General features: G+C 40.9%; 1 protein-coding gene across 8 annotated transcripts in view; it reads right to left on the bottom strand.

Moving 5' to 3' along the window:
• Nucleotides 1-20,051, bottom strand: part of nfat5b (nuclear factor of activated T cells 5b) — a 36,485-nt gene that overhangs the window by 4,817 nt on the left and 11,617 nt on the right. Inside the window, exons 1-12 of one of the 8 annotated variants that reach the window (XM_039610616.1) lie at nt 13,367-13,486; nt 9,820-9,891; nt 8,705-9,311; nt 7,491-7,677; nt 6,268-6,458; nt 5,960-6,132; nt 4,638-4,772; nt 4,498-4,550; nt 3,552-3,684; nt 2,875-2,949; nt 2,664-2,764; nt 671-2,462 (exon numbers count right to left, since the gene is read on the bottom strand). In XM_039610616.1, coding sequence (XP_039466550.1) covers nt 671-2,462; nt 2,664-2,764; nt 2,875-2,949; nt 3,552-3,684; nt 4,498-4,550; nt 4,638-4,772; nt 5,960-6,132; nt 6,268-6,458; nt 7,491-7,677; nt 8,705-9,294 — 3,430 coding nt within the window. In that variant the 5' untranslated portion in view covers nt 9,295-9,311; nt 9,820-9,891; nt 13,367-13,486. Of the gene's footprint in view, nt 1-670; nt 2,463-2,663; nt 2,765-2,874; nt 2,950-3,551; nt 3,685-4,497; nt 4,551-4,637; nt 4,773-5,959; nt 6,133-6,267; nt 6,459-7,490; nt 7,678-8,704; nt 9,312-9,819; nt 9,892-13,366; nt 13,493-20,051 lie in introns of those variants that run through there. The other 7 variants (XM_039610581.1, XM_039610586.1, XM_039610590.1 and 4 more) reach the window with 7 other exon arrangements.

The following is a 20,051-nucleotide window of genomic DNA, read 5'->3' as shown; positions in this document are numbered from 1 at the left end:
AACAACAACTTTACAAATATGTTAAAGATGAACATTGATAAAAAATAAAAAGGATACATTCTAACACAGACATGTGAAATTTAATCTGAAGTAACTAATTTTTGTCACTTGAGGGCAGCAGAAACAAGTAGTGAAACAGAGAGATACAGTCTATGCCAGGGGTAGGCAACTCCAGGCCTCGAGTGCTGGTGTCCTGCAGGTTTTAGATGTGTCCTTGATCCAACACAGCCTGGAGTTGCCTACCCCTGGTCTATGCAATGAACACATTAACGTTCTATCACCAAGTTGATGTGGTGAAAATACTGAGCAGATACAAAGCAATGCTCAGTAGTCAGAGTTGTGAGTCTGATCACTCGACGAAGCTCTTTTTCAGCTCTGCTAAATAATGAAGAAAAAAAAAATTGGCTTTTTGACTATGTAATACTCCTTTAGGTTTATCAGCTAATTACTAACTGTATCTTTTCTTGCCATATACAACTGCTTGCTGCATCTGGAAACAACTCTAATGAGAGCAACCAGAGTGAACGAAAAGAGCAAAGCTAAACGCTAAAATCAGAACAATGAGCCAAAACTGCTGTCGGACAGCTGAGTGATAATCTTGTTCCTCACTTCTCACTTTGTGTCATTTCAACAGTTTGAACAACGTGCACTTGCCTAATAAATTCCTTACCATTCTGGATACCGAAAAGGAAGAGGCCAGCTTGTTGAGGCTGGCTGGATTGATTGACGCTCCCACTGACAGCTGTTTGAAACAGAGATCCTGGCTGTTGAACAGGGGAGGATGTAGTTGTCTGGAGGTTTGCCACGCCATTCTGGGAGGCAAACACGGCTGATTGTGCAAGCTCCTGAGCGGCCAGACCCCCCTGCAGAGAGGCCATAGTGGACTGAGGCATGAAGAGACCCACAGGCTGCTCCTCTCTGTTGCTGCTGTTCCCCAGCTGCATAGGTTGTTGCTCCTGAAACATGGCTTGCTGTGGTGGTTCACCAGGGTTCCCTAAGGTCATGGGTTCTGGGCGATCTTGCTGGGTTACCGTCACCATGTTGGCTTGAGAAAAGGGCAGAGGGGTGTTTTGGGGCTCTTGAGAAACTAGACTGTTGTTGGTCAAAGGAGGCATCTGGCCTTGGTTACTGAAAAGGATGCTAGAGCCCTGGTCTGGTGTGGGAAGGGTGTTGCTGCAAAACAGCAAGCCAGCCTGCTGTTGCTGCTGCTGCTGGCCTGGAGAAAGTGAATTTGTAGATGAATGTGGGGAGATGCTCTGAAACAGGGTGGCCTGTTGGGCTGGCTGTGTGTGGTGTTGAGGCTGAGATGGTTGCTCCTGCTCCATGGGGCTTCTCTGCTGGATGGGGGAGATCTGGTTCTGAAATACTGACTGTGGCTCAGGGGAGGAGGATTGTAAAGCGCTAAGGAAGGCCAGCTGCTGCTGCTGTTGTTGCTGTTGTTGCTGCTGCTGTTGCTGGGAACTATTGGTTGAAAGCTGATTGGACAGAGAGGTCTGGGGGAGGAAAAGTCCAGAGGATGAGGCTTGCTGATCTGGAGACTGTAGCACTGTCATGGTGCTTTGGAAGAGTGCAGCCTGGACCTGTTCCTGGGAGGCTTTTTGAAACAGCGCCCCCTGTGGATCCTGCGTTTCTGCCAGAGTGCTGGGATTGTGAAACATCGGTGGTGAAGAGTGAGAGGGGGTCTGCTGGAGGAAGTTGGTCTGGATAGAAAGAAGATCATTTGCCTGCTGAAAAAGAGCTGCTTGCTGTTGCTGCTGCTGCTGTTGTTGCTGCTGTTGTTGCTGTTGCTGGTCCGGCTGAAAAAGCGACCCCTGGTTAGTCACCACACCTGGCGATGAGACCTGAAGCTCTCCATTCTTGGCCTGGGATGCATCCTGAAACATGGCACAGTGCATCTGAATCTGTGACTGAAACAGCTGCTGCTGCAGATTCTCCATAACCTGCTGCTGCTGTTGCTGCTGCTGAATTTGCTGTTTTTGGATCTGCTGCTGATGCTGGATGTGTTGCTGCTGCTGTTTGGTTATAGGGTTGTCAGACTGAAGTGATAAGTTACAATATCCTTTGGCTTTTAGTTGTCTCACTGCTTCTTCCAGCTGGGCTACTTCATCTGGAGGAAAGAGTGGCAGCTGCTGCGGTTGAGATGCAGGTTCCCCACACAACCTTCCCACAGCTCCAGAACTGACACCTGGCCTCTCTTGCCTGAGGCCATCTCTGGTCTCCAGGAGGAACTGCTGTGATCCTTGTTGAAGCAGAGAGTCTGCAGGCACAGAGAACGAGCTGCCCGCAACAATGTCCTGCTTCTGGATGGTGCTTAAGGGCTCAGTGCTGGTAAAAACAGGAGCCTGGCCTTTGTCAGGATCACCTGCAGGCTGAGACAGGTTGCTGGAGAATACTCTGTTTTTATTTAGATGTCCTGCCGTCATATCAGAGTTCTGCTGGGCTGGACGCAGATCACCAGTCTGCTGGTAACCCACAAAACAGAATACAAAAGATGTGCTTCACTTTGCTTTTCAGTTATGCATCACTGTTATTCTCTTTTTCAAAACATATTTCCACAAAGAATACTACCTTTATGCTTTATTTCAGGGACAATGAAACATGAATGGATTGAAAGACTTGACTTTAAAACAAATTATGAAAGCAAGATAAGATAAAAGCTTCACCTTAAATACTCCTGAAGACTGAAGGTTGCTTGTCACCTCCATTGGAGTGACATCTTCTCTCTTCACTAAAGACAACAAAGGCATCAGGGATCCATCCACAACTGTATGAGTAGCAAGGATTATATTACATCTTTTTCCATGTATTCACTTAACTATATATAGGAAACCTTGGTGGCTTTGTTAAAAAATTTGAAATAAATAAAAAAATAACCTTTAATTTGCTCATCAAAAGAACACGTCTTCACTGGAGAAGGCAACTCTTTCTTCACGGGAACATCGAGTGTTGCTGCAAGTGTCAGCAAAACGACAAAAATTGATGCAAAATGTCAGCACAGCAAAAATGTTACTTAAGTAAAGCTACATATGATGTGACGGACAGCTAATTAATGCTAGCAACTAAATTTTAGTTTAGTTACTTTGTCACACCTTTCAGTGTTTTACTCAGAAGACTTCAAGGATATCAAATTAACTAGTAAAGAGACAATTTAAAAGGTAATGACTGCTAAAACTAACAATGACAATATACTGATATACTCAAAGGTTTAAGGCCCAAACACGCAGGCCAATAGACTGGTTTGCGAACCCCTGGCAACCATCGGTCACCAGGAAAAGAATGTGTATGCCTCAAGGCCAAACACCTAGAGAATGAAATTTGGCCTGTGTGTCTGGGGCGTTAAATACAATACAGCTTTTTTTCTAACTAGGTTGATCTGCTTTGGTACCAGTCAGTAAATCTAATCAGCCATGTGTGAGAAATGACCCAGTAATCTGAAGGCTACATGCAAGGTTACCACAGTCTCGATTACATTTTCATGGTCATCTTTCTATCAGCTGATTGTAAAAAGGACACACTTTATGTGAATTAGTGTGAAACGGATTCAAACCTACCTGGATCTGGGGTGTAAGTAAATGGCTGAACGTCATGGGATCTCCCAGCATTGGTCACCACATAGATTCCTACACACACTTTAGATGTGATGGCTTGGTTCTGGTAGGGAGGAACCTTCACTATCAGGTGATTCTTTGGGATGATAAAGAATCTGTTATAGAGATTTCTATGACACATCTGACGTCACAGTGAAATCAAATATAAATGGGCAATATATCATGTTTCTTACTCTCGCTGTAGACGATGGATTTGCAGCTACCAGATATTGATATTATTTTACTATTAATATTTATCCTACATGCAGCCCTCCCATTTATCCAGGCTTGGGACCAGCACTATGAGTCCACTAGCATTCCAGCCTTGACCCTGGGATCTGATTGTGTCTGAGGTGGATGTGTTAGCCACTAACATGCAGCCATGTCAACTAAATATCAATGACAGTAGCACTTCCAGCTACCAGCAGCTGGTGGCGGTAAAACCTGGCTCAATAATGAAGAAGCACAGAAGGCCATTAACCAACCAAAGTAATGCCAAATTATCTTTCAAATTATCAAAGCATGGTTAGCAGAGTTGGTTCATTCAATCATGTTTATTCACCACAACTTCAGATAACTGTAAAACTGGTTTATGAGAGAGTGTCAAGGTCTTAGCAAAATGTGAATACTTTCATTTGGCAGCTGCAGATTCATCGCTCTGGTCATTTTGTTTAACAAGAGCAAAGGTTCAGACTGGACTGTTGAGACACACTCAGTAATAGCCTCTAAGATGGAGTGTAATTAGGTCAGAACACAATGAGACTACTCAAACCTTTGAACAGCAGCCATTTAAGATGATTACATCTAAAGCCACTTACCAGTCTGAAATGGCTGCATCTATCTACTGAGCTCATTAGCCATTACCATAATTGTTTGGCACAAAAAATATCAAAAATAAATAAAAACACACCTGGTGAAAAAGCTCCATGTCAATTTCAGCCTCTGCCTTCCATGACTTCTCATCTGAAACACAGAAAAGATGTAAAGTGTCAACCAGGGAAATGACCTTACCTATAATGACCATGCAAAACATAAAGGTTTACTACTGACCAGAGGCATTCTCCTGAAATATGACTTTGGTGTCTTTAAGAAAGTTTTTTCCAATGATGAAGACCTCCTCTCCACCCCTCACTGAACAGCTGTGCAGTGACTTCTTCAGTATTTCAGGCACTCCTGCTGGCTGGGCTGTAAACACAGCAGATACACGTCATGCATTTACGTTTTTAAAGTTTTCTTTATACGCGCAACCCAGGCAGAAATAAAATGACATCCAACAGTAACAGTAAAGAAATTCATGCTGAAACGACTGAAGCAGTGATTCAAAAAACTAACATGAAAACATAGAAGTGCAGTAGATTGGCAGCTTTGTTTTGCCTTTTCAAATTAAAACTTTCAATAAATTTAAATATTTCAAAGATATTTCATCAAAATAGAAAAACTGATCACCAAGTATTGAGAAAACTGTAACTGCAAATGTTTAACATACACTTTACCTTCAACATTGATTTTGTTGGGCATTGTCTACTGTACACCACACCCATATCCACACACGCACATGTGTGGACACACACACACACTCCCATTTCTGACTTCAAAGGATATTATTAACCATGTCAACCTTAAACATAGCCATTACTTTCTCAGATCTAACCCAATCTTATAACTACCTCGTTGGGTCACGAGTTACAGCCTCCATAACATGACTGTATAAACAGATTTAAGTCCCCACGATATGAGTAATATCCGCCCCCACACATGCACACGTACAGACATGCACACACACTAAGATGCCAAGCAGGATTACGGTTTTTTCTTGTTTTGTGGAAAGATATTTCCCTGGGTTGTATGCTGGCTCCATGTAAACAATAGAAGTTCACACACCTATTGTTTCGTCCTTGCCCTCTCTTTCTCCCCTGCCACTCTCAGAGCAAATTCTCTCAAATCCACTGACACAGATATTTTCTTATGGCCCTAAGCGTCTTTCCTGTTTATGAAACCAACCACACCTTTGTACTGTAGGCATTATTAAACAACTAAGTCTAATGGGATCTTTGTCTACTTCCTCTCCAAATGTTGACATCAGAAGACAATAGTCTCCTGACCTCTGACTCTAAAAATGGAGAAACAGGAGCTGAAAAAAAGTTCAGTTTACAGTATTATAGTCATTATTAACAAACATGTTACAGGTCAGCTACACATTTTCGCACAGTTAACCTGTCATAACTACATGAATATAGTAAACAGCACCTTGTAATTAAACCTTGCTGGGTAATTTTCTGCATAAAGTTTTTCTTAAGTGGTTTAACTAATATACCGACTTCACAACACAGTATTTCTAGTAAAACAGTGAAATTAAGAGAAAAATAACTTACTACACAGGATTGGAGATGAGGGAGTCTGTAGTGTAAGCACTGAACCATCTGGACGGGGGATGTTGACCCGAAACACGAGCCGAGCACGTGTGCTCTTCTTCTTTGATCCGGCCACCCCAATGCGAGCCTCTACGTCAGCGTTGCGGAGCTTCAGGATCCCAACACAGTCCACCCTGCAGTGAGGTGCAGTGTTAACTTGGGTTTAACTTGCTCTCAAGAGGATTTTGTCAATTATAAGGAAATGTTCTCAATTGGACTAACGACTATCACTAAAACGACACAATTTCAGTTTTAAGAAAAGCACGTACGCTAGGGTCATGTTGGAGCTTGGATCCAGGGACACTTCGATAACAGTTGTGCCTTCAATATCAACCTCCTTGCAGGCTGTGGTGTTGCGACCAGTAACCCTGCAGGCTTGGTAAAACCCATGAGGCTTCACGCGGCCGGCATCGGTGCCAACGAACACCTGCAAAACCACTGGCTCGTTCCCTCCCTCCAACTGTGCAAGGCAAAAAGAGATGAGGAATCACATAACGCTCCTGGTAGATCTGCTGTGTCATAACATTTTCATACAAAACTATGGAGACTAATGAGCTCCAAGTTTACACTATTCCATCATGTAATGCCCAATCAGTTCTGTGCTTTCAGCTGAACTTGTGCATCTTCACTTACTTGACCAAGTGATGGTGTCAATGTCTCAATGCTCAAGTACATTGTTGGCTTAATTTATTATTAGGTTCTGCTTTCAGATGCAGAGACGGTCAGCTTTTGTTCTTTATGGCTTTGGTGATTGTTTTATTAGTTATGATTTACCTGTCATTCCTGGGCTCTGGCTGCCTTGTGGCCATCTCCAGAAGCTGGGTAAATTAATGATCAAACACAAAACAATGTGCCTGTTCTGGCTCATGTCTGGGTTTTGTCTGCTTTTGAAGTTGGTTAACTACAGTTATAGCTTCAGTCTCAGCGAGTACATAAAATTTAATTCCTTTTTCATCAAGCTACAGCTCCTTAGAGCTTTGGTCCCTGTTTCCACACGTGAACTCAAGTGAAAGTTGGATTCCTGATAACCGATGGACAGTTGGAAGGAGCTGATTTCTTCATCCAACTTCCTCGTTTGTGAACAGCAGTGAGAACTAACAGTCTCGTGAAATATTACAGACTCTGACACTTCGTTTCATCCTCCCAAGGACGTAGATATCCACTTGAACACAAGTGGAACACTTCACAAAACCACTGTCAGTGAACACAGTCCAGACCCCTCACTTGGAGAAAACATTTGATGTATGTAAACACAAGAGGCCTATCTGTTAGGAGGCTCAAATGAAAATTGAGGGAGCATTTTGCTTTCAAAATGACAGCAAATTTAATACAGTATTGTTAAAAAATAGAGCCAATTTTTTCCAACTTCTTTGGAAAATGTTGCCAGTAATAAATTCAATATCAGCAAATACTTTGACCCTAAGCTAAAGTTAAACAGGGATGCTAAAGCAGTAGAATTTCAACATTAACTACAGAGAAGGTTTACTCTTACCTTTACAGTAGGAAAGCCCTGCTGAGTGCGGTCCTTCACTGATCCTCTGCTGCCTTCAGTCAGATAGCGGGCTCGGTGTTGTGTCTCAGGCTGGACGAGGATCTTCAACTCTTTCCCCTCATTCTTTTGTGGGAACTGCATCGAGAGAGTTCCTCCTTTCTGATTAGTAGTCCTAGGTTCATCAGAGCTGCAGCAAAGACCGATTTGACAGAGACACAAGCAGATGATCTCCAAATCTAATGTTTTCATGTAGCCTATGATGGATTAAAAAGTCTTCAACTTAATCCATGCAAATGTTTGCAGCAATGTTAGGTTCAGAACCCCAGTTAAAAAAAAAAAAAAAAAAAAAAAGAACCCTAACAGTATTATATATATCTGTATGCAATTGGCTGGGGTTTGCTGCAGTACATAGCTCTCAGTCACAACAGTGAAACTGCTCTGAAGTTGCCATGGTGCTCTAAGCAATACAGAGTTAAGAGGGTCTCCATCAACCAAACATTTTCTATCCCCAGCTCCTAAAACGTTCAGCCTTATCTGTTTATTTAATCTGCTCTGCTTATCCTAGGTCTTTGAGAGGGGCTCTGTGATTCACTGTGGCTGACCATTGTTTGTACTTCAGTATCCTGCCCCTCCCTCCCCTCTGATCTAACCGCTCTCCTTCAGTCAAAGTGTGGTGGGAAATTTAGAGCCAGATCAGTTTGGTAAAGATTTCCATCTGTCGGTGTGTGTCAACGTGTCATTTCTTGATACCACCTCTTCCTACAATGACGATGAGGGCTGAGCAAATTATTAAGACGGGTCTTTAAAGCTATAGTCAGAGAAAGGCTGAGTACCCAAGTAACTACTAAAGGGCTGGTGCAACTATCAAACTATTAAATGAACAAAAAGTTAGCTAACATGTGAGTCAACAATGTCCTAAATTAATGTGTTTTCTTTACTTACTTAATGTAACATAATTTATTTCAAAATCAATTCTATTCATATAGTGCCAAATCACAATAACAGTTGCCTCAAGGTGCTACAATAGTACAGAAAAAAAAACATAGAAAACCCCAACAATGATATGACTTTCATGAGCAATCGCTTTGGCAACAGTGGGAAGGAAAAACTACCTTTTATCAGGAAGAAACCACTGGAAATATTTTTGACAACTCCATGAAATGTAGAGAGGCATGTGACAAATTTCTGGTGATCATAATACAAAAAGTACAAACCTTCCTTTATGTCCTCCCTTGCTGTCAGGGCCTAGCTGTGACAGGACAAAGTGTGGGCCTTTGGCACTGTCTGCATCAAACACGTCCATGCTGCCCTCCCCTGGTGGCACCGTCTTGGGGCCGGGCCTTTGACGAGGGGTACGTTTGCGGGACTTCCGTGGCACCTCTGTGTTGTCATTGTAAGACAACGTGCTCGTCACACTGAAGTTGGACAGAGATTCATCCATCCAGATGCTGTTACTTTGCTCTGTATCCTGGGTCCCGTCATCTTGGCAGGACATTCGGCTGTCATCGAACAAATCTTCTGGAGGTGGCGAGATGTTCAGTACGGTGCGACGCTTTGATGGGGTCAGTGGGTGATGCAGTGCGCCTTCCTGGGTTGTTACACCTTTTCCTCCTGCTAGCTCGCCGCTGCCCCTGCCGTTACCATTTCCACGTTCTGCTCCAGCAGCCTCTGGTACCACTTTGGTACTCCTGGTGTCGTCTGGATCAACATTACTGGCTTTAACTGGTTTCTGGTCATTGGTTAGATTACTGGAATGCATGGTGGAGCTGGAAGAGGTGGAAAAAGCACTGCGAGGGCCTTCCATGGTCAGAGAAGAGGCATCTATAGTGCAAATAATTAGATAGTTAATAAAGGCATCTCAACTAATGTTGGCTAGTAGTCCCAATTAAACAGCAAAATAGTTTTTTTGTCCTCTTTCATTTTTTTGCTGATTTTATTAAGATTTTTTTAATATGTTGTCATCCACAAAAGAAACTGTGTTGTTACTAGATCTTACATATAAATGTGCATGTGATTCTGATGAAGCTGTAAATGTGGAGTATTTGTAGCAGAGTGGTGTTATGTCAAGAAGACTAAAAACAAAGACAAAAGTTGAGCAGGCCACTATATTTTATTTCAATGTCTTGTAATCAACTTCAAAAACAAACAAAAATTCATTATTGCTAGCATTTTGTGCATGCTCAAATAAAAATCTGGACAAATGATAATATTGTACAATATGAGGCATGCCAATTATGGGAACTTTTCATTTATTTATATCTTGCTTTCTATCAGTGTTCATTTTGGGGACTGAGCGTAGCCGCTGAGACAAAATAAACAAGCTTCTGACCTAGGAAGCAGAGAACTGCAGACCATTTTCTGCATATAAAATGCAGACACTCCCTGCTTCAAAGGGAACTTCCTGGAATATAAAAATGAGACAGCGAATAAGCAATAAAAGCTGAACAGTAAAAAAACTTATTCAGATTTTATTAAAAAGAAGAGAAATAAGAAATCAATAGAACAGGGAAATTTGTTTGGCAAAAATAATGTTGCTTCAACATGCTTATATACACTGATCAGCCATAACATTGAAACCACCAACATAACAAGGAATACAATGGTAAATGTCAGGGGGGTGGGACACGTTAGGCAGCAAGTTCTCTGAGCCGACGTGTTAGAAGTGAAGGAAATGGGCAAGCACAAGGAACTGAGTGATTTAATACAGTGGCCATCCTGTCCCATGTCTCTGGTATAATGTGCACATAGGCACCAGAACCGGATCATGAGTCCTCTTGACGGCTGGGTGCGTGCACCTCTTTCACCTGGTAACAGCAGGACGCACTATGGAAAAAAAAGGCAAGCCACCAGAGGCAGTGTGACGCTCCAGACAATGCTAGCACCTAACAATCTTGTGTATTGTTACGTTGATGCATATCACCTATCTAAACACTGGGGGAGACCATGCAAACACATTCACTGCATTTCAGCTTCCACCAGGAGAACTGACACTGCAAACATGCTCCGGAATGGTTTGAGAAGCATAAATAGATCAAGGTGTGGCCTGAAAATTCCCCACATCACAATCTCAGTGAAGAAGGATATGAAAAAATAAATAAATAAAAAAAAAATAGCATGATCTACAGATCACAACAACGAAGGCTCTGCTGCTGACATCTTGGTGCCTGGAGGACACCTTTAGAGGTTTTGCAGAGCTATCGTATTTGGCAAGCGGTTTTAATGTTGTGGCTGGTTGGTGCACACTGTTATTTCAAAAGCATTTAAAAGAGTTTAAAATGAACTATATAAAGAGTGCGGAAAAAGGGTGGTTAAATGGCAGATTGGAAACAAGGAGTTAGACTGGTCTTGACATTGTTGACGTTTTGATGAATCACTGGTTTAAAAGAAAAAAACAAAAACAAAAAACAGTTGGAAGAAAAAAAGAGCGCATAAAACGCATGAAGATAGTGTCATTTTGAGCAAGTATCAAGAGACAAAAAAAAAAAAACACATGATCAGAAACCAAAATACAGAATTGGCAACAAACAAATGAGAGCAAATGCTTAAATACTTCAAACAACAAATTATTCCTCCAAACAACCAGGAAAACATCAAAACTATGGCTGTTTCTCGCAGGACATCATGCACAAATTGCTCGATAGTAGTCACCCATATTGGACGTGAGACAACCACATGTCACGCTGGGGGGGGGGGGTATTCCTTGACTGGCTGGTGAGGTGAAATCAGTCAGAAAGAGGCTGATTCACCAAAAACCTCTCTGCGACTGCATTGTTCACTATCAGATTGCAGTGGCTGCTTGTAGCTTGCATGGACGATGCCGACTTGTCTTCAGATGCTCGCTAACTACTTAAGTGAAATTTATTTGCATAGCCCTCTTCAGACACCAGATGATTCAGAATGCTTTACAGAGTGATAGAAAGAGACATTTAAACCTTTTAAACATATCCCGTTATGACCCATGACAAGTCAATCGTAGGAATATAAAAGCAATAATCAGGAGTTAAAACTGGAGTTGTAACCAATCTTCACAGATGTCTCCCTACTTTTATCTGGAACACTAACATCTACTACAGATGTAACAGGCAGCTGGATTTGCAGTGACAAACTGTAGGAAAACTTGAAAAAGTGTAACGAAAATGAAAAACGTTCACTTTCTGAGCAAAAAGTTTTACCCCAGCATTGGAGCCAAAACATTTCAAAAGGTCTCCATTTCTGGTTGGTTTTGCACTTTTCAGAGTTTTACTACCGCTTTTAGAACACCCGGTGAGTGTCTGTAAAAAAAGATTGTGTGTGTTCCATGCAAACTTTAGGCGACCACGGCAATCTGTCACCAACCAAACCAAGTGCAAGGTGGTTTATGCCAAAATTTCACAAGTGATGGGAAAAGACCATGGGATTTTTAGCTGGCCTGTGTGACTGGGATCTTATTCACTTGACCTAATATTGTCACATGTCCAAAATGGTAGACAATTAAATGTCACATGGTTAGCAGTCACGTGACTGCAAAACCTCAATAAGCAAAAATCTATTAATGATGTATTTGGTCTACATGCATTCCTTGTGGAAGCAGTGACCTAGGACGGGTATAAATAATCAAAAGTCGGCAGACAGGAAAACATTTATAAAAACCAAAAAGGGGGTAGAAAGCTTTGGATCAGGCAATGAGAAGAACCTACCATAAAGTCTGTATCATAGCAGTCTGTACTGTCAAATTCCCATGCATGCAAAAGTATCACAACGGACTTGATTTTGGAGTCTGGAGCTCCTGGACTTTCTGAGTCTACCTTGCTTGCATTATTACCCTTTACTGTTCATCTCTCCTCAACTAACTACTGGAACAGTCATCTAAAAGTCACAGGTCAGCTGAAGTATTTGAATAACTACAAGTATCAAGTGAACATAGAGCACAAAGTTAAAACGTCAAAGGTAAATTTATTTTTTTTATTTTTTTTTTTTTAAATCAGTGACACAACGCTTTGTTTTGTTGTTCGTTTTTAGAAGCACATGCTGAGATTTTGAATTAATCTCTAGAATCATTGCAAAACTCTCGTGTGTTCATTTCCACCATGAAACCATAAACCCAACTGCAACAATGGCGGGTAAAAGATATGCTTATCTTCACACATTCAACAATCTGTGGCTCACTGAAAAAGTATTTTTCACCCTCCAAACATTCCAATCAGGATCTAAATCTGGAGCTCTCAACAAGCTAACAGTCCTCAAAAAAACATGGGTAACTTTTACTTGTGCAGGAAATAGTCATTAGCTGTTAATTTATGCTGGACTTCCGTGTTGGTCTATTAATAAGATTTTCTTCTGTAAATAATAGCTCCACCTTGGAACTGCAGAATGGTCAACAAGGTGATTACAGCCATTCAAAGCTTCTTAATTCTCTGGGAAAAAAAAAAAAAGGCTAAGAAAAAAAAAATGGGTAAGTAGATTTAGTCTGTGGGGTAATGAATAACAGGCCTTTGCCGGGGCCTCATATTCATATGGTCTACAATCGTTCTACTTTCCAGTTTTATTAACATTACGCACTAGTATCATTGTCTTAAAACATGTGCATGAACCATATTTCTAAACTGTTGCTACAAGAGACCACAACATATAGTACATAGCAACATGTGAGTACAGGCAGCAAGCTATGTTCAGTTGCCATTAACTTCCCTCACCAGCCTTTTATTATTGTTTTTTTTTTCCCTTCATGTGAGAATCACAGAGGAGCACGATGGTTGCCTGACTGGCTTTCTTGCCACATGCAGGTGTTTGTTTGCCTGAAGGTACAGACTGTAACATGAGTTGTACTTTTTTCAGGGTGGGGCATGATCAGTCCTGCTTGCAGAGGAGAAATAAGGATAAGAGAAGCAGGATCCTACCTGATGCTATAGAAGCTGAAGGGAGAGGCCCTGCCTCTCCGCCGCTCTTTTGACTCATGACTTTTGGGCTTTGCTGAGTGGATGAAGGCAACTGCAGCTCTCTGGGAAGAAGGTCATACACTGACTCTGTTGTGAAAGGAGGGGGGAACCAATAAAAGCGACAGTAAGGTGACAGATTTACAGGATCTCAACAGCTTTTGTTGAGCACCAACAAATGTGTCAGCTCCATGACCGAGTTGTAAACGGGAAACCTGAAAGTGATGAAACTTTTTGGTTTTGGCTCATACGTTCTTCTGAAATTATCTAATTACACAGCAATGTCATATCACCACTCTTACACAATTATAAAGAACCACCATGACCTTGTTGGCAATGACTCCAACACAATGACAAACAAATACCCATGATACAAAGCTAGGGCTATTGGAACAATGCACTGGAACATATTTCACCATCAGTTCAGATGCCAAACGCGTCTTCACCTTTTCACTAAAGCCAAAGCCTGCCACAGGCCGCAAGTATGAATAATCATGCCACACCTTTCACCCAATTTGCTGACAGACTAAAAATTCAAGGGGAATTCAAAGCTATATAATGTGACTGACAGTAGATGGAAAATGTATGTAAAGAATCTTTGCATATCAGAAAAGCAGCATCATAGTTTTTAAAAGATTTACTAATTTATCACTTATCTTCTAATGTCACAACAGACAGATAAAAATAGCATAGCTGCAGCCAATGCAAAGATCTTATCCAATTTCCCACATTCTTCTTGCTTGTCAAAGCCTGACGGCTGCATTAGCTATAATGCAACACGCTACTAACAGTCCAGCCAGAGATTCAGGTGTGTTCTGTTATACTACCTAAGGCACTAATGTTGCCTCGGGCTAATGGCTGTAAACAGAGATGATAGGTGGCTACAGGGGTCATGGAAGTTCACTCTCTTTTAACACCTCTCCCATTTTCAACTAGCAACTTGTAGTGCTTAAATGACCTCATTTGAGGTAATTTAGCACATTCCTTACTGACACAGGAGCCTTTATCCACCATGCTTTCACATATAAGCAACAGCACTCCAACACTGTATTGTAACATGAAAAAAATGACGCCATCGTTGAAGTTCATCATTAAAGTTGCTGCAAAATACGAATAATAATAAAAATCAGGAAAGGCAAGAAGATAAAGAAGAAATTGGAAAGACATCTGTGTCAGCTAAAAATGAGAGAATCACTACAGTCATGAAAAAAAAAAAAAAAAAACAAGTGCGAAAATGCCAAGAAATTAGGTTGTGAATGATGACATCCATCAAGGATGAAATGATGCCCATTTTCACTCAAGATTGTGTGTGAAATATCTGGAACTTTTAAAAATTTCTCAAAGTATGTTTCATAAAGGTGGGAGGTGAATTAAGCCATCATTATTTTCAATATAAAGACATTTGTTTACATTTCCGAGACAGCAGGACTTTGATTATTTGTGCTCACAGTCTGAGGCAGTTCATTTGTTTGCAGCACACAAACAAATTCAGGTAAGAAAATTTGTGAGTGAAACTTTTGTACGCACAGTTTAAGCACAGATTTGTGTGTATGCACTTTGTGCATACACCCATTGCCCCCTACTATACAGCATCCAAAGCTGAAAGCTGCATATTTTCTCAGAGGATCGGTAGAATCATATCATATCTGAAGTAGTTAGTCAAGACTAAGAGTACACTTCTGGGAAAACTCAAACCACATGGAAAAAAAAAAAAAAAAAAAACTCACACAGGTTGACAAGACACTTAAGACAATCAAATGCTGTAGCATGCAAAATAAATAGCAGATCTCATTACACACCAAAAACAGGGTCATACAAAGCCTTTTTCTCTCCTCTGTGCCCCCTTCTGGGGCAACAGGACATGGAGAAGGGAGAAAGCCTTGGGTCAACAGCATGACAACACTTTTACTAGCAGCCTGATTCATCATCCAAATATTATGGTATGAACTTAGAGCGGCCATTACAGTCGCCTGACTCTCTTCTCTGCCAACTGCCAGCTTTAATTACTTGCAGCTGAGTCCCAGGGTTTGGTGTGTATATCAGATACGTAACCCTCCCATTGTTACCACTCGCTGTGTACAATAGACAAACCTGGGACATACTGAAACCAGCCCATGCCTCTTCATTCCCAAAGCCCTCCAGTCTCTTACAGCTCGGTTTAGAAGAGCAGGGAATGCTGGTTCCCAGAAAGAGGCTTAAAAGTGGACCCAACAAACTCCTAACTCCCAGTGAACCACACATACACAGAGGATTCTAGTGTGGTTTTCCTGGGGTTTAAAAAAAAATAAATTTTTTTGGCTTCGTTCTCCAAACAAAACTCAGAGACACACACACACACACACGCATGCATGCACACAAACATATCCCACCGCTGCCACAAAAACACTTTCTCTGCCCCTGCATTTACACTTTTAACTTCTTGGGCCTCACTGACTGCACATGCAGCAACATGTGCTCTCAGTGAGAAGCCCTTCCAGTACACAGATTGCCAACCACACAGACAGAAAATATGTACTCTTCTCTCACAGCAGTAGTGTCGAATCACTGGCTGGCCTGTTCAAAGTGTTTCCACAGTCCCTTGGACATTTTTTTTTCTAAAGGGCTGAATGAAAATTCTTATTTTCCTGCATGCTGGTTTCCTGACATACAGACAGAGTGTAGTTCTTTATTTACACGTGACAACACACTGTCCCTTTCACTCTGAAGATTAAAAAAAATAAAAATAAAGCCTTGCTAACTGGGCAATAAACTGTACAGCCTCACACACCACGTGATGTTTTGATTTTACCTTAAGACTACAGCGATGTTGTGCAGTCCACTGACCACAGAGGAAAACCTTTCATTTTCTGTGATAATCATAACAACCAGAATAATTCACACTGACACATGTGGTTAGTTTTGATCAGTAGCACTCATGCTAACAATGCACTGAAATATGTGTGTATAAAAACTGAACTGACTCACAGCTAAACTAACAAACCACACACACACTCACAATCTGAGTTTCACATCAGTAATTCTGCACAGACTCATAAACATATCACAAGGCATGATGAGTATGTGGCAAGTAGTGCAGACTTAAGATGAAAAAAAAGAAGAAGAAAGAACTCACCATGTGAATGGTAGGACTTACAATCCCATTCATTTCCCTCACATTCCTCCTGCTTGCTCTTACTAGCCCTGGCACCTTGGGCGTGGCACTGGTTTTTTTAGCTGAGTGACTGATTTAACTCACTTCTGTCCCCCTCCTCCACTCCACCTACCTCTCTCCCCGTCTTGTTTACTGTGCTCCAGACCCTTTGCTGTAGTGCATCCTGCTCAACAGGTTAGTGGTATTGTCATGTGGAATCCTGTCATGCAGAAACCAAGCAGTAGTGCAACCTACTTGCTAAAAAATTTCAGGCTGCACAGACTTTGTGGGATTTCACAAAATGCAATGAGGAGCACAAGCTTAATCGACAGGCACCTGCAGCAAACCATCTACAGCAACCCTGAAATGTTTACAGCCGACCTACATGTAGGCTACCAGGGACTCCATAGCAACAGAGATTGAGAGACAACTCTTTTGAGTGTTTGTCTCGCTTCTGAGCCAACATGGAGAAATTAGAAAATAAGCAGTATTATCAAGGCATAAATGAATACAGGCTTATACCCGAGCAATGACGTACGAATGCATATAAATAAAAATCAGTATGTGGCTTCAGTTTATAAAACCGTACTAAAATCTCACTCCATGTTATTGTTACCACCCACTACTAATAGATGACAGCAATGACCCAGTTTTATACTTACACTGGACATTTTAAAGAAGCTAAAAAAGGCAACATGGTAGCTAATACTTTATAAAAGGTAATTATTTGTACCTTGTGGTGACTATTTCTTGAAACCAGCAATAGTCATCTTTAAAATGTTAGCTTATATTTCAAGACTGAGATTTATGTTTTTACATTTACATTATCAGAAGATTAAGGTGTGAAAACTTAGTTTTACAGCAACGCAAACCACAGGATGAAAAATAAATACCAAAAACTTGACCCCAAAAGCCTCTTGGCATGTTGAGCAAAACTTGTCACACACCTATGCACAATATCAGTGTAGTATGTCAGCATATATATGCAGGAATGACGCACGAGTAGACAAGTGCTCGCGCATAAGTGAAATAATTTTGCAGGGTTTCCTTCTGCAGTAATTACATAGGAAAAGTCACATGAGCCCAAAATAATACCACCAACAAGCATTGGTTTGATACATGACCGTATACATAGTGCATCTGTCGCATTGCATACAGGTCATAGGTATTAAATAACCCAAAAATCAAAGTTGTATTTTAACCAAATTCTGCTGCACCTAGCTACATTCAGATTTGAATAACAAATTAAGTAGTTCAATTAATTTTTCCATTTTTTCTTTATGGCTGCAGCCCATAGAAAGGAATGTTGTGTTACAATCACTTCTCCGCTGTTTTCATTAACCTCTCTGACAAGCCCACCATTTTTCTCTTGTCATAATCCTGATGCTGTGAAGGCATGTCCGGACAAAGCATTTTGACAGGCTGCCACCACCACTTACTTGTGTACAGCATAAGCCAATGTGTTCATACTCTTCAATGCTACAATGTATTTGTCCATAAACTTCTCAGAACTCTTGGTTAGTGCCACGTATTTAAGGGGAAAAAAAAAAAAAAAAAAAAAAAAATTACAGAGAAGGTAGTACCTGGCTAATTGAGTAATCATGAATACGACAACCACCCCACCCAGTATTAAACCACTTTCCCACGAATATTAGAACATACTATTTTATTTCATACATCACCACTGGGAAAAAAATTGGCATATTTTCCAATTTCATTTTTGCCAGCATATGAAATCGAATACCCTACTAATACAAGTAATGATACTTATACTTATGACTGCACTTAACCACATATTGCATTTGGGAAAATGAAAAAAAAAAAAAAAAAAAAAAAAATCACAACACCATCATCATTGTGTTTGGCAGTTTACCTGATGAAGAAACTCACAAGACTTACCAAACCACAAGAAGAAACTATTTGTGAAACAACAGTTGTTGCATGTGTGTTTTATGGAGTAATACTAAGCTACAGTCCTGTGGAAAAACTAAGTACACCCTCACTGCTTCCATTGGAATTAAGATGATAAGTAGTAGCCAGGTGCTGACAATCAAATGCACTTGGTTAACTGATCATCAGAAACTGTGAGCACCTTTTTTAAAGCACAAGTTGTAGCAGGTTTTAGGTCTGGAGCATTCAGATGTGTGTTAACAAAATAGGGGAGGGGGGGGACAACAAGAAAGGATGTCAGCAATGATCTTAGAGAAACAACTGTTGCTGCCCATCAATCTGGGAAGGGAGGTTTCCAAATAATTTAGGCCATTTTTCTCCAGTTTGACCACAAGTGGAAAGCGTTCTTTGAACAGATGAAACTGAAGAGGAGATTTTTGGCCATAATGCACAGCTCCATGTTTGGCGAAAACCAAACAACATATCAGAACAAACACCTCATACCAACTGTCAAGCACGGTGGTAGAGGTTGATGATTTGGGCTTGGCAGAACTTGCAGTCAACCACAAACTCTTCTGTATACTAAAGTATTCTAGAGTAAAAATGAGGCCATCGGTTTGCCAGCTAAAGCTTGGCAGAAAATGGGTTATGCAACAGGACAATGATCCCATGCACAGCAGCAAATCTGCAACAGAATGATGGAAAAAGGAAAGAATCAATGTGGTCCAAAGTCCAGACCTGAACCACATTGAAATGCTGTGCCAGGACCCGACAAGGACTGTGGAAAACGAAAGTAAACAAACCTCAACGAATTTAAGTTGTAAAAATAAGTGCGCCAAAATTCCGACATAGTGACATGAAAGACTGGCAATCTTCCAGAAAATGATTGCTTTATGTTATTGTTGCTAAAGGTGCATCTTAAAGCTACTGAATCACAAGGTGCACTAAGTTTTTCACAAGGCTGCATAATGCATGTAAAGTGCAAAGTGTACAGTGACATATGTAAAGACGCTTTCACACTTACCTGAGTTTGCATGAGATTACATGGAACATAAACCAACTTTTCTCACTTTAACCGTAACTACTTTGTACCCATCTAACTCTTAAAAAACATTGCTTTTACCCAAATACTTAAAAAGATCTCAACTGCTTACAAAGTTATCATCTTTCCTCTCAATAGAAATATAAATTCCCCAACTTTTGTTTTGTTTTGTTTCAGTGTATATTGGAAAAGTTGGCCTAAAAAGGAAAAAAATCCAAGTACAAATTTAGAATGTGTGTTTTTAATTAGATGCATCTGAAATAAACAATGTTTTCACTTGAGTTATGTCAACATTTTCTATTTTGACCATCACCTCGTCCTTGTCACATGTTTTTGAAAAGAAAAAAAAATAAATCTTACAGACTGTTCTTTCCACACAGCGATCTAAAAAAGTAAAAGCCAGAGAAGCCTTGGAGCGGGTCAAGTTATTTGTGTCACACCAGGTTCAGCATTTGTGGCATGTAGCCCTTTTATCCCAGCTAATCCTGAAGCGACCAGGAACAACCCCCATGCGTCATCTTACATGGCTTGTTTTCAACAGACACCTACCACTATGCTGGCTTTACAAAAAAGCCCACTGAGACTCT

This window comes from Oreochromis aureus, linkage group 1 (assembly GCF_013358895.1).
Source record: "Oreochromis aureus strain Israel breed Guangdong linkage group 1, ZZ_aureus, whole genome shotgun sequence".
NCBI classification, from domain to species: Eukaryota; Metazoa; Chordata; class Actinopteri; order Cichliformes; family Cichlidae; genus Oreochromis; species Oreochromis aureus.
Note: the sequence above shows the minus strand (reverse complement) of the source record. Positions and strands in the feature narration are given on the sequence as shown.